Source organism: Hippoglossus stenolepis, chromosome 14 (genome assembly GCF_022539355.2).
Source record: "Hippoglossus stenolepis isolate QCI-W04-F060 chromosome 14, HSTE1.2, whole genome shotgun sequence".
In the NCBI taxonomy this organism is placed as follows: domain Eukaryota; kingdom Metazoa; phylum Chordata; class Actinopteri; order Pleuronectiformes; family Pleuronectidae; genus Hippoglossus; species Hippoglossus stenolepis.
In genome coordinates, this window is record NC_061496.1 from 11,562,727 (window position 1) to 11,577,567 (window position 14,841).

Sequence of the window (14,841 nt, forward strand, 5' to 3'; positions counted from 1 at the left end):
GTGGGACACACTGAGGAACAACAACGTGACGCCTGCAGCTACTTTCTTCTTGGGCCGACTGGGAATGTCTGAATGTTACATTTTTGACTACATATAAAAAATGGACGCCAACTCCAGTTCTGGAAAGTAAAGCCAATGCGGAAGTGCCTGAAACCTGTTTTCTCACAAGTGACAAACAAAGGCAACTCCACTGGTTGCAAAAAGAAGTCTGTTTCTATAAAAGTCTATGAGAACATGACCCTTCTTCTCACTTGATTTATGACATCAACTTTTCTTAAGAAGGTTGGGGTCCTAATCCCTAGTTTCAAAATGTCTTCAAAACAACATGATGTTCATTTTGGAAATTCTAATCACATTTGGAGTCAAATAGATGATGAAGCACTAGGTATGCATTAGGGCGTGGATATCGTGTGATTGACAGCTAGTACCATCCAATGTTGCAGGTCGCAGCTGTAGGGAGGAGTGCAGTGTCCTCGAGCTCAGAGCCAGGCTCCACCCTCCGCTCCTCCGAATATGGTTACGTCTGGTTTCACAAAACCAAGACAAAATGCCTAAATGAAGGCGTCAAAGCGGCAGCTCACAAAGAAATGGGTGAAGTCACGGTGGATTGTAACTGGGCTGTAAGAGGGCCTGTTTTCTCAGCTTGTTTCTCTGATAACTTAAAAACCCATCATCTATTTAAAAAGATTATAGAGACTTCTACACTAATTCATCCTCCTTCCTGCACCTTCTTGGTTCTTGTTCCCCTTTCTTTTTTTCTTCCTTCTCATTTTAAAATTTTGCCCAAAACACAACTTCTGAAACCTTACTGGAGAATTAAATGAAAACAATTAAATATGTGTAGTTCTTTGCCTTTAAAAATGCTGTTAGGTGGATGGCTGAAAAGGTAAAAGAGAAACGCACATGCACTGATTTGTTTTCCTAAACCATATCAGATGCAAGTTGCCATTTTCAGCTCCTCTCGTTTGGACAGCAGCTCTCAATCAGGTCCTCATTCCCCCCTTTCTCATCCCTCAACAATTTCTCTACCATTGTTCCGCTTTTTTTTCTCCTCATCTTCTCATTCACACGCTGCCCGATCCCATTTCACTTCCCCTCCACAACCTCCCTACTCCCATCCTTCATCTTATTTCTCCTCCCCCTTTTCTCTCTATTCTCCTCGCTTCAAATCTTTTTTTCGTCGTCCTCCTCTTCTACCTCCTTCTCCAAATTTAACCTCATAAATCTCTCTGCCCTCATTACCCCTTGTTATATCACCCCGACTCCCAATCTCCTCTAGAAATCTTCGCGCCCCCTAATATTTCCACCCTCCCGCCTTTATTCTCTCCCTCCCCTCTTTCAAATTAATATTTCCTCTTCTCCTTCTTCTCACCCTCCCACGTTTCTCTCGCTCTCTCTCCTCTGTGTTTCAGAGGAATGCAGCGCGGTGCAGAGCAAAGCTGGGATTCAGTTTCAAGGTCCAGGCAGCTGATTAGATAAAGAGTTAATTTAAAACCACAGACTGAAGGAAGGAGTTGCATACACTGATAACGCAGTGCAAACGCAATTAATGCAATGAACTAATGGAGTAAACATTTTTCGACATTTTGAATGTTTTAGAGATCATCTGTATAAGTTACTGTAACTACTGTGAGTGCATTTGTATATGTACAGTGTGTGTGTGTGTGTGTGAGAGAGAGATATAGGCCAAAGGGAACAGGCCGAACTGTCTGTTTCCACAACAGCGCTGAAAAATGACACAGCCAGGACATATGGCTATTGCCCTATTGCCCTATCTCTCACACACACACACACACACACACACACACACACACACACACACACACACACACACACACACACACACACACACACACACACACACACAAGCCAGTCATACATCCAGTCAGCCATAGTCATACCCTGTCATAAGACTGAGTAACTGTGGGCAGGAAGCTAGATCATTGTTTGAATAAAGACTGAGGCCTGTGTGTGTACCTTGGGGGCTGTGAGGTCACAGCAGCACAAATAGGCTACACGATGAAATGTATTTACTGTTAGGCAGAGGTAAGAAACAAGGCTAGATGGGAAATAACAGGCCACCAGAGGTATAGCGAACAATTTCAGAGGCGGCTTATAAAAGCAAGGACACACAAGTTGATTTTTCCCTCTGACCAGATATTACAGATACTGAGGATGTCTTTGTTTCCATTATGCTCTTGTAACGGCGTCACTCCTTTATAAACCAGTGTTTTTCCTGCATAGAGAACTGCTCTGGCAAATTTCATGCCAAATTCATCAGTTCGAGTCATTGATTACAATAAAAGAATTGCATAGCTTCTGTATGATAGTCACAGGAATCTCTCTCTCTCTCTCTCTCTCTCTCTCTCTCTCTCTCTCTCTCTCTCTCTCTCTCTCTCTCTCTCTCTCTCTCTCTCTCTCTCTCTCTCTCTCTCTCTCTCTCTCTCTCTCTCTCTCTCTCTCTCTCTCTCTCTCTCTCAGTCATATATCCAGACACACGCACAAACAGTGTCATCGGACACATGTGTAAACTCTGACTGGGTAAAAACAACAGAATATATAAACTCAGACACTGTATGGAGAGCCGTGGCAGTGCGCAGCGTGCATGATGGAGACTCAGAGAGGAGCAATAAACTACTGTAATAAACTAATACAAACTGTAAAAAACAAAAAATGCATGGCCCAAATGTACAAAAGGACCCAAAATGACCACTGTAAGCAGACTTAAAGGAGCTTAGGCCAGGAAAAAATATGTAAACTGAATTATTTTTCTTAAACAGTGTGATCAGTATGTGTCCTGAGGGGAATATTTTACAGCTGAATAACACACTTAATAAAACAAAAAGAAACGAATGCCATCACTACTTTATGTGCAGTTTCTTGTTGTATTTGTCCGGCCTGTTCGTCTTATCCGTCACACTCTAGTCTGTATCTTGTGTGAACAGTATTACAGTGAACTCTTCTGGTAAATGTTTTGGAATTGTTTAGTGTTACTGTGCCTGATCTGTGTCTCGTCAGCTTCCAGACAGGAGAAACAGCTTCTATAACCAGACTGGACGTTTAGTCTGAACTCCTCTTTGCCAGAAGGGTTTTGGACAGTTTCATGGTGTGACCTACGTCTCACATGGGGAAAAAGCTTTCATCTCTATCAACCACTGTACAATACACTGGAATATTGCTGAAAAACAGACTTCACTGAATCACCTTTTCTGCCTTTTCTGCTTGTCCTACTGTAACACTATGTTCTAGTATTTAAAATGACCCCATATAGTCATTGGTAACTTTCATAGCTTCACTTTAAAGTAGAACCCAACCAATCAGTTGGCCAGATATATGAGCTTTTCACAGACACATCGGTATCTGTGTTTATTTGATCTTAGTTCAAGACCAATATAGTCGGTTGTATTTAAGTTTATATATCGAGATATCAAGCCCCAATCACATGTATTTGTCATTTGGGGTTTGATCTGAAATCTTGCTTATCATTGCCAATTTTTCTTAAATATATATCAGCAGAAATCCATATCAGTTGGGTTTTACTTTGAAGCAATACATTCAGTTACCGATTTATTAAGTACACCAATCCAAAACAACAGCACATATTTAGAGAGGTGTTGTATTAGTCTGCAATAATTTTAATTCCCTATTAACTGGCAACTACATGTATATTTTGATAAACTTGGACAAGATATAATCATAAGAAGAAACGTTAGAGGAAACATAGATGAACATCTGCGAATGGAGTTTTGAAGTAGTTAAGAGACACATCTAATCATATTGTAATCAATGGCAGTAGTGTGAAGAAAAGACAGGAATTAAAACAATGTGGGTAGAGGGCAGCAGAGAGAGAGACTGAATAGGTGAAAAACAGCAAATACGAGTAAGAGAAGACAGAACAATGTGGTCACAGTGCTCTGCAGATCAGAGTACACGTTACATAACTAGGACATTATGTCTCAATGTATATAGACCTGCCCGTCTGCCTGAGTGTGTGTTTTTTTTGCTGAGGGACAGACAGGCTGCACAGGGGAAAGAAGGGAGGAGAGGTTGGTTGGAGAGAGAGGGGAGGAAAAGGGTATCGAGTTTCCTGTCCCCCCCACCTCCTCCCCCCACTCCCAGAAAGGTCAGAAAGGTCAACATCCCCCCACCCCCGGTCACCACCACCACCTCAAAGAATCCTGGTACAGGAAATGCAAACCCTCTCTCTCTGGAGATTTACTTTCTAAACGAGGCGTCCATGGAGGAATGTTTTCCTCTCTCTCTCTTTGCATCTCTCTCTCTCTCTTTCTCTCTCACACACACACATCTCCTGGAGACTTAACGCTTAACTCAATGCTTAACTTGAGTTGACAACCGAGAGTATGAAAAATATGAAGGCGTTTTTCTACCTGCTTTGTCTGCAGATGCTGTGATTGTCCTCCACAACCACGCGCACACACAAACACTCCGGTTGTTAAGTGAATTGTAACGTAAAAGCTAAAACTAAATAACGTATTTTGTTATTTTATTTGAAATATAAATCAAATCTAATCCTGTTTGAGTATATTCTTTAAAAAAAAGACAATTATTTCCCAGCCTGATCAAGGCAGGGATTGTTACACCTCGCTGTTCTGTGTTGAAGATTCAAACACGGAATGGCCGACGTTGCTTCGTCTTTATCACGGCAGCAGAGAGAGACGCAGCCAAATCGATGTCTTTGTAACAGGGAGAGCCAACATGGCGGCATAAGAGCTGACACTGTTGTCACACATCACGCCTCCGATTGTGGAACGCAAACATGAGGGCGCTGCTGCTCATTCTCAACAACACCACACAACATCTTTTGAGGCTGTGCTAATTTTAAGATTTCATTCCATTATAAATATTCATGGGAGTTCATCTTTAAAGTGAGGTCGGATTCCTTCAGTGATAATCGTTGCAGAGGTCTCATCCAGGATCTGAATTATCCCTCGAGGCCTTGTTCTCCAAAACAAATGCACTAGGTCATTAAAGCCAGTAAAAACACTGAATAAAGCAGTTTCGTGTTAAAAAATCTGTGTTTCTCCGGTGCTATTGAGCAGACACAGGCAGGGGAGGGGCTACGAGAGCGGCTGTTAACTCAGCTTCTTTCTCTGACAACTTTAGATCCAGACGTCCAACGCCTGGAATCCCTCATTTGGTTAAAGGTTATAGTTCTATGGTTATAAAATGGGACGTCACTTGAGGCAGTAAAAAAGTATTCGACTGGATATGTTTTAATGTCCGACCATCCAGCTGACAGCAGGTGCGTATGGAAAATTCTGAGAGTGCCTATTAACACCCCTTCACTTGATCTCCTTCACCCCCCCCACTATCTCCAACACTCTCTCTCGACATTCGACCTCCTCTCCGTCATGTCTTATCGCAACACACTCTCACGCACTCTCCCTCTCGCGCACACACTTGTGCTCTAAGGGTGGAGGTGTTGAGACTAGATGGAGGGTTAAGTGGGTGAGCATCTGTTTTATTGCCCATTACAGCCGAGGATCCATTAAAGCTCTATGCTGCTGCTCACTGGAAGCTGATGGCTTAAGGCTAAAGAAGAGGCTGAGGAGAGAGACATGAACAGCAGTGGACACTGACACCCCTGCACCACTCATCACACACACCTCGTCTCCGTCAGGATAGAGTTTAGTATTCCTTTGTTTCCCTGCAGCTTCTGGAGGGAACTGAGAGAGGACTGTGTTTGTGCGTGTGTGGGTGTGTGCGCGAGAGAGCGTGTGAGAGACAGAGAGATCGGTTGGCAGGTAGAGTAAAAGATGGACAATAGCAAGGATAAGACGGATAAGAACAACAGTGAGAGGGATGGAGAGCCAAAGGGAAAGAGAAGCAGAGGAAAGGATAGCTGTGTATGAGGGAGAGGGGGAGAGAGACAGTAAGAGAGAGAGAGAGAGCGCACAATCAGTAAACCAGAGGTAAGGTTCAGACTGCACAACCAGTCAGTGTGTGTGTGTGTGTGTGTGTGTGTGTGTGTGTGTGTGTGTGTGTGTGTGTGTGTGTGTGTGTGTGTGTGTGTGTGTGTGTGTGTGTGTGTGTGTGTGTGTGTGTGTGTGTGTGTGTGTGTGTGTGTGTGTGTGTGTAAGCAAGGACAGGGCGTGAGCAAAAATAAAAGGATTATAAAGCAGATAACACTTATAACACACCCTCACACACACACTTAAGATATGGGGTAAACTTTCCAGCCCCATGATCAAACTCCAGTTTTACTGTAATAATTGAATCTATTGATGAGAAGTTTGAATATGAGCAGAAAACCAATGGTTGTGTTCATTTAGCACATCGAACATGTTCAGTGCTGCCAGGTGACCCTAGCTGCCAGCTGTGGTACTGCAACAGAAAATAAATCTGGAGGCCATATAGATAGCATTGTTTTTTCCCCTACAGAGAGGAGAACCATTACAATGAAGATATCTGTAAAACTGCTAGCAAACACTTAATTTGAACATTTTGTGACAGTGACAGCAGAGATACTGAGAAGAAATGCAGAAGGACTGAGAGGTTTGAACACAACAAACTTCCCTGAAAAGATCCAAACATGGACTTTGCCCTTTCTTACATGGTTCCACATTTTAAACCTGCATTGTAGAACTTTTGTCTCCCTCTTCTGGCACATACATACTGGCATGTGTGCATTGTGTGTCTGTGTGGAGCCGAGTCTGGTTATGCTCCAGGAAAGGGAACACCTCACTGCTCTGTCGGTCAACATGTTTCTGTGTGTGTGTGTGTGTGTGTGTGTGTGTGTGTGTGTGTGTGTGTGTGTGTGTGTGTGTGTGTGTGTGTGTGTGTGTGTGTGTGTGTGAGAGAGATGCAGTGAGACCTTATAAGGCTGCATGGCTGCGCCACAGTTACAACAGAGAAAAAAAAACAAAAAGGAAAAAAGAAAACGTGAGAGCGAATGAATGGGGAGGCAGCTACCAAAGTACAGAGAGGGAAGGTAAGTATAGTAAGAGACAGAGAGGTGGAAAGACGCAGAGAGGAAGAAGATGCCAAGAGGTTGCATGCTTTCCTCTCAATCAGTCCATTACTCATCGCTGCTCTCACTCTCTTAATCCTCTCTCTCTTCTCTCCTCCCCTTTCTACCTCACTCCATCTCCCTCCCCCCGTCCTTTATGATAGATGGACACATTACTTCTCCTTCCAGCGTGAAAGTAAAAAAAGAAGAATTTTTGCTTTAAATAAACTGCTGAATTTCCAGGAATTTATTTTGAGAATAAACATCCGAGTGCTGTATTAATAAGTAATTTCCTTGCTGCAGACTCTACTGACAAAGTTATCAACTGCTCAGATCACAAATTTGAAGTTTCTCTAATCACAGAGGAAGATCAATGCAGGGGTTGACCATCATCAAACCGCTGATGTGGCGTTTTGTCTGGGTGAAATTAACATACTTTAAATAAATGGTATTGGATCATCCGTACATAGATTTGCATACTTGCGGATGTCCGACCCGGCATTTACTGCAGTATTGGGGCATTTCTAGTAAAATTAGCAGCCACTGGTTAAAAAAACCTACATCTAACCCTTTTATCATCTTGTTTATCAACCACATCATAATTATTGGGCTTTCCAAACAAACTTATGACACTCAGTCGCTGTGACATTTATGAGAAAGCCTTCCAGTACAAAAAAGAAAATATATCTTTAACGTAACCCCTGCCCCTTGTGTGTTAACTCAAGTGTCTCATCAAGGTCTCAAACATCCCTAAAAAAGAAAATTCATGCTTGTGCTGTGCTTACGTTGTTAAGATTGCAGAGGCACTGAAACTAATGTGGATGTAATGTGTTTTGTTCAAAACTGCCACAGCCAATGACACGTTCCACCTCAAATCTATAGGTTAATATACAACCACTGAGGGTGACAGGTTTTTTCCTGCTTTTTAAGTCAGCGTGTCACAGAGAGATACACAAATACAACTGCACTCCTTTTGTACTTCATCTCCTTCCGACGACATCTATCTGCCTCAAGTGACTAGTGGAGATCATCTCTGTCCAACCTCCAGCCGCTCAGCGACTTACTTAAACAAAAGGAGAAGAGGGGCAGTAAAGAGGCATAGAATCTTATTCAGGAAATTGTGTTTAGGGAAATGGCCTTTTACGGTTTTCAGTGAAACTAACTCTGAACACCACCACCACCTGACATACTGTTAATACAGTGTAAAGTACCATACACACATTGAAGTTTTAACAGCTTGCCCTAATAGATAAACAGTTTGTAGGTACTGCTGTGCACTAAAACAGCATTCCCAGTTTCCAAAATTATAGACTTGAAATGAACAAGCACAGGAAGCCAGTCAATTCATTTTACCAATGATGATAAACAGTTTGGTCGTTTGTTGGTGGCTGTTGATTGAAGGTGTGACGCCGATGCTCGCTCGCTCGCTCACACACACACACACACACACACACACACACACACACACACACACACACACACACACACACACACACACACACACACACACACACACACACACACACACACACACACACACACACACACACACACACACACACACACACACACAGAGTGAAACACTGTACCTTTATGTCAAAGTTGCAGTCAAACCGTTTGATGAGGACAATGAAGGCGCCCGTCAAGTTGTCCCTCGGAGGCGGCTCGATGGGCTCGCATGCATTTTCTGGCCGTGCACCAATCAGGAAGCCCTGAGGGGACGACATCAATAGACACGTGAGTGACTTAAATGCAAGTTTAAGCAAACATCGATCCTAGGAAGTCCAACAGGTGCTGAGGAGAGAAATGAGGAGATAATTTCCCAAAGATGAAATATATTGTTTACAGCAAGTATGAGAATATTTAATGAATATTAAAATTTATAAAGAGTGTTATCGCTTTAAGAAGCTAAAATCGCTTCTACATAAATGATCATCTGTTTTTCAAATGCTATTAATGACTGATCAGATCAAATAAATACATGTAAGCGACCAGTAATCATGATTAAACGTTTTATTGCAGAGAGTAATGACCTTACATGACATTCATTCACTTTCATTTAATCACGCATCAGAACGTGTTTCCTCTAATAATTAATACAAATTAAAAAGCATCATACGAGAGGTTTTGCTCAGAGGCACTTTGACGGGGATTAATCTTTACAGACTCAAAGCGACATTAATTATCATGATCTCACTTCCTCCCACCTCTGAGACACCGCTGGTCATATCTAATTTTGGTTTTGATACTTTGGTGTGTATTCAATATAATTCATGCCGGTAACTCAAGGACTCAGATTGCAGCGTGAAAACAAAACTATCTAGAAACTCACATCACATGACGATATGACAAATGACAGCACCAAATATGTTTCTTCTGTGTTTCTGTGCAGCTAGACAAAACAAAATTACACCCCAGGACCCAGACAAAGCTCCCTGACCCAGAATTTGAGCAGCACCATCTTTTCCTGCAGTTCCCAGAATAACAACATCCATCACAACCACACATGAAAAACAAACTTGTAAAAATGAGGAAAAGAAAACCGAGATGCTGAGAAATGGTTCTGCTGCGGCCCCAGACGTAGCACCGGTAAATCAAACATTAATCTAACAAAGTAACGCATGCATAATGAATACAGAGCTTTCCACTGGAATGAGGATTACTGACCCACAAAAATTATGCGCGTGTGTGTACGTATGTGTTTTATAGTCTACTCGATTTGAAGGGTGCTGTTGTTCTCAGTTTGTCACAGAAAAACTCTTGTGTTTCCCCTCTCTTTCTCACCCTCTGCTGCTTCCTGTCTTAATCCCATTTCCAGCAGCAGCGTTTAAAGTGACTGATGAGAGGGAGATAGTGAGAGGATCAGAGACGGAGAGGCTGACTGAGCGATAAAGGGAGGGAGAAGAAAAGGAAAAGAATAACAAACGATACAAATATGGAAGAGAATCAGACGCCGACTAAAATACAGAAGAAAGGAGAAAAAGGGACGGAGAAAAGACAAAAATAGAGAAGGTGACGATAAGAGAGAGGTAGAGCGGATAAATGTACAACAGATGATGAGCGGAAAAAACATCAGAAATGAGGCGGGAGGTTTCTTATGTGATATACATTACTAAGCAACTGTGTGCCTGTGTGTCAGAGGCAGGGTGGTAGGCAGGAAGTGTGGACTGCTCTGGAAGTCTACCAGTAATTTCATCTCTTTCTCAGCAATTTTTCTCTCTCTCTCTCTTTCACACAGACAGTGTCTTGTCACCGGACATTGACTCCAAAACAGCATCTCTGCAACAAATGGAAAATTACCACAGCGACACAAACAAAGCCGCAGCACGGTGAGCGACAGTGTGGAGAGAAAGATGCGGACACACACACACTGTCTTGTTGTAGTTTAATATTATTGGACTAAATGTTAAAATGTTATTAACTAGTGGGATCAGGGAGATAATCGTAAATCAGGGAGGAGAGACTTGTGAGGAAGGAATCACCCTCTGTCCTCACAGTCGTCACCCCTGGATACCTCCTCCTCCTCCAGTGCAGCCCTGCCTTGCAGCTAAATGACATCACTGTGCCACTGCCTCACATTCTTCCTCCTCTCCCTCCCCCCTCCTCCTCACTTTGAAACCAGTGGCAAGAGAGCCCTCTGTTGGGTAGAAAAAAACATGGAAAAAACCCACCAGCCAGCACTGCAGAATGCAGAGACAAGATGATGGTGAAAAACAGGAAATAACTGGGGTAGGAAGGGGAATCCTGGAAAAACGTAGACTGAGAGGAGATGGAAAAGGAGTCTGTGCAAAGATATCAACTCAGGCACCAAATCTCAAACTACAGCTGCAGCTTACAAACTGTGATATGGGACTTTTGTGTATAACAATATGTTTTATCATCCTGTTACTGTGTCTTTACTGTCCTCTTTTTAAGCCAGGATGTTTTCATGCCTGACATGAGCCATTTCTTTATCACACAGAAATATCACAGGGACAAATTAAATGTGATTTTATGGTATTTTCTAAATCCAGAAACTGTCATAACAATTTAAAATAACAAAGTGAAATTAACCTTCCTTTTTTTAATGTTCAGAGCTCCCACATTCCTGCTCATTACAAAATAATTACTAGTTCCCCTTGTATCTGGTTGTTTTTACCAAGACAACACTTTGATACAGCCTGAATATTAGTAGTTGTTCTAAATTTTACAAGAAGGCCCCAACATTAAGCCCTGAGCACTGAAATCAAGGCTCATCTTTGTTTCTGAGTATAAGAACTGGCTTTAGTTTGTCTTTTGGCCTGAATGGGTGAGGAATGATTGGATGGGGGGGCTGGTGAAACAGCTTTATATTAATAGAGTATGATGTTGAAATAAAAAAAAACTAAAGCTACAGTAATATGACCGTTGCTGCTTCTTTCAGCTCTAATGGTTGTAGAAATACTGTGACTGCGACCGGACCTGATGTGCTTTAATTTTGGAGAAAATGCCTGATTTTTAAAACAAATAGCGTTGAATTCACTCCAGTTCACCACATGATGAAGAACTTCTGGTGCTGTTTTCTCTAGGATTACGGTTGATTTTAACTTTTAAAAGGAATCTGTACGTTGATGAAAAAACAAATCAAGCTGATTGATTTCTTCTTGTTCTACTCATTAGACAACACAAAACCAGTGAGTTCATCTTACAGCTAATGAGCTCAACAAACAAGTGAGGGTTTCTATTGTTGCAGAACTCAACAGGAAGGAGAGGGCCTCTTTAGTGGACTATTCCAAATTAGTGCAGAGTGATCACATTTAATCCTGTCAGTAAAACCCTCTCTGTGAGGATTGTTTGCAGACTTGCTCTGGGATCAGTAAAGAGAGAAACTCACTGTAGCCTGAGCTTCCTGTAAGCAGATTAACGCTTGGGTTACTCCAGGCTCAGCTGCAGATTCAGATTCTCCACCTAGACCTGAACCACTTTAAAAACCCCACCTACATTACAAATGGCCACCACAGGAAGCAGGTGAGGCTTTCACACATACAAACGGACTAGTTTTCACATTGTATTTAATCATTACACCACACCAGTTTTTATCATTGCATTACCATTCTATAATTACAGCATTTACATCCACTGACCCTTGACCTTCATTCAGAGGCCTGACGAGGAATTCCAGTGAAATGGGGCGGCTGCTATTCAAATGAGAAAAAATGTGGGATTGTTTCTGGGTCAAACTTTAGACCGGCTGAGAGTATGTGGATGGGAAAAGCAGAACAATTACAATGAAGTGGTGAAACAACATTTTACTGCGATATACAGGTGTCTAGGAATAAGATGTTTTAATCAAAAGATGTGTTTATGGCCCTTGTGTGTTTGATCGTTTTTCACATTAAAAATACTGCATCCACCATTCACCAACACATTTTTTCAGACATGAGCTCCAGAAGATGTCTTGAAAATGGAGTTTGACTTTAATATATAAAGAAAGCAGCAGGAGATTGTCCACATCAATCAATCAATCAATCAATCAATCAATCAAGACTGTATTGTCATTTCTAACTAAACAGTACAACTATGCAATGTAGAATGAAATATTGTTTCTCCAGGGCAGTGCAATTTCAATAGTATCTAAAAAAAATGTCATGACGTTCATAACAACAGGAAAATGTCCAGAACATTAAGGTGAGGGGTCGGCCTGGGTAGAGCAGGCAGTCCTCTGATATCCTCCTCTGGAGCCACGTTCATGTTCGCACACACAAGCTCTCGCCCAGAAATCATTTCCATAGGCAAAGTCTCCCGCTCAGCTGACTTGCATGTCTTTTGACTGTGGGAGAAAACTGTAGCCGCCACAGAAAACCCATATCGACACAGTGCAACGAGCAAAAATGCTTAATACACAAGTTCCCACTCAGAACTCTACAGCCTCCTCATGTGCAGTGTCACCATACTGGGTATTTTTGCTCGAGACAACATGTGACAAGGGAGGAGTGTTTACTTCCACTTCTCCGTACACACAGAAAATTCTAATGACAAACTGTCCACTCAACCTCCACTATATTCAGACCTCAATTAGAGCCTGAGGAAATAACTACAGAGACGTTTGTGTCAAATTTGGTATTAACCAACTAATGAGACAAAATTCCTTCTACTGTTTCTAAAATAAGCAAACTACTCAGAAATATTAGATGTTCCGATAACCTCTTTTGTGGTTTCTGGAAAAGAACATTTAGCAACCAGGCATTTATGTTTATACCGGTGTGTGCACTTCTGAGGTTTTATAACTGGGCAAAGCCGTCGCTCATCGCCTCTCGCTGCAACAATCCAAACCACAGAGGCTACCCAGAGGAAGCTCAAGAGTCCTTTCTCAGACTGTGAGTCCAGATCAGCCTGTAATTGTGGAATTGAAAATGGGTCCAGAAATGGAATAAAAAAACAAAAAAGCCTAAAAAGCTGAGACATTTCCTGTGAAGTTATTATAAGTTGAGTATCGAATCTTAACATTCCTTCGTCCACTTCTGTTAGTCATAGTTAAATCATAGTGCCAAAATACAAGACTTAACAAAGTTTCTATCCATGCAAAGTTTTAAAGTATTTTTCATTGTGGTTTTTACACTTCTTACTTAATCTGAATATTTGTTATTGTAATTACACACTGACGAGTGCTGTCATGCTGCATTTTAAATCCATTTCTAAATTGAAACTATTGCTATGAACCTTTCAGAAATGAAATAAAGCATAACTGCATTGTGTGGGCTTACGCAGGCTTGCATTGGCCTTGCTTTGCAACCCTGAGGCAACTGTAAACAGCCCGGTTGTGTAAGTGGGAACAGGGGAGGCTCTGTTTGAGGCCGAGCTCCCTGTGGGGAATCCTCTGCAGACAAACAGACTTGTGCTGCCTTGTGATGCCAGAGGTTTTTTCCAGGCATTATACAGCTGCAGGACCACAACGTCTGAAGTGAGTTTATATCATAATACTAAATTATGCTAATTTTAAGGATGCACTTTGGCTTTTGCCCACCAGCATGCATGGAATTAGTCTGTCACTGGATTTGCATAGACCTTAACAGATTTATGACAACACCTAACTTTAATGGGAAAGACAACAATGATGTTAACCTTTATTCTGCAGAAATCTGAATAAACTGAGCAGCTGTGGCTGAGAAGGTAAAGAGTACAGTAACCAAAAGGTTGGTGGTTCTATGCCCAGCACCTCCCGTTTGCATCCCAAAGTGATTGGGCAAGTTTGACTGTAACCCCAAATTAACCCTGATGTCTATACCGACAGAGTATGAATAGAAGAGGGGCTGCATCTAGCAACGTGTGTATGGGTGAAAGCAACTTGAACTGTAAAGCCCTTTGAGTGGTTGATAAGTCTGGAAAAGCGCTATATAAATGCAGTCTGTTTACCGTAAATGTATTATAGAAACATTTCTTAGTGTAACTGTAAATCACTGCAGTCGTCTTGAAACAGCTCCCTGCCACACTCGCTCAGGCAGACACGGTGAGGAACAGCGAGTTTTGCCCTCAGGGACTAGGGCAGCATGTCTGCATGGCACTCGGACTCTCTGCCCTGACTAGACATCAGCACAGAGAGATTAGATGAGAGAGAGACAGAGGGCCTAAGCCTTGTCTCAGCTTTCATAACACTGACTGTTACATAACACTAACACACATACACACTAAGCAGTACGACTGCGCGCCATAATCCCCGCCGCTTGACGAGCAACCCACCTACCTTTTCTGTAGAGATATTTATATGTATGATAATATGTGCATTAATAAGTGACAAATGACCACAGTTAGACACCACAGCAACCGACCCCTTGACACAGTATCTAAATATATACGTCTGTTTACTGCCACATACAGCTGGAACACCTGCACCTGCAGTTAAATGTGTGCCATTG

At 42.1% G+C, this 14,841-nt stretch overlaps 1 protein-coding gene across 1 annotated transcript in view; it reads right to left on the reverse strand.

Moving 5' to 3' along the window:
* rnf13 (ring finger protein 13) overlaps positions 1 to 14,841 on the reverse strand; it is a 40,106-nt gene that overhangs the window by 20,549 nt on the left and 4,716 nt on the right. The window contains exon 4 of the mRNA XM_035177234.2: positions 8,560 to 8,682. Within this exon, the coding sequence (XP_035033125.1) occupies positions 8,560 to 8,682 (123 nt within the window). The remainder of the gene's footprint in view (positions 1 to 8,559; positions 8,683 to 14,841) is intronic.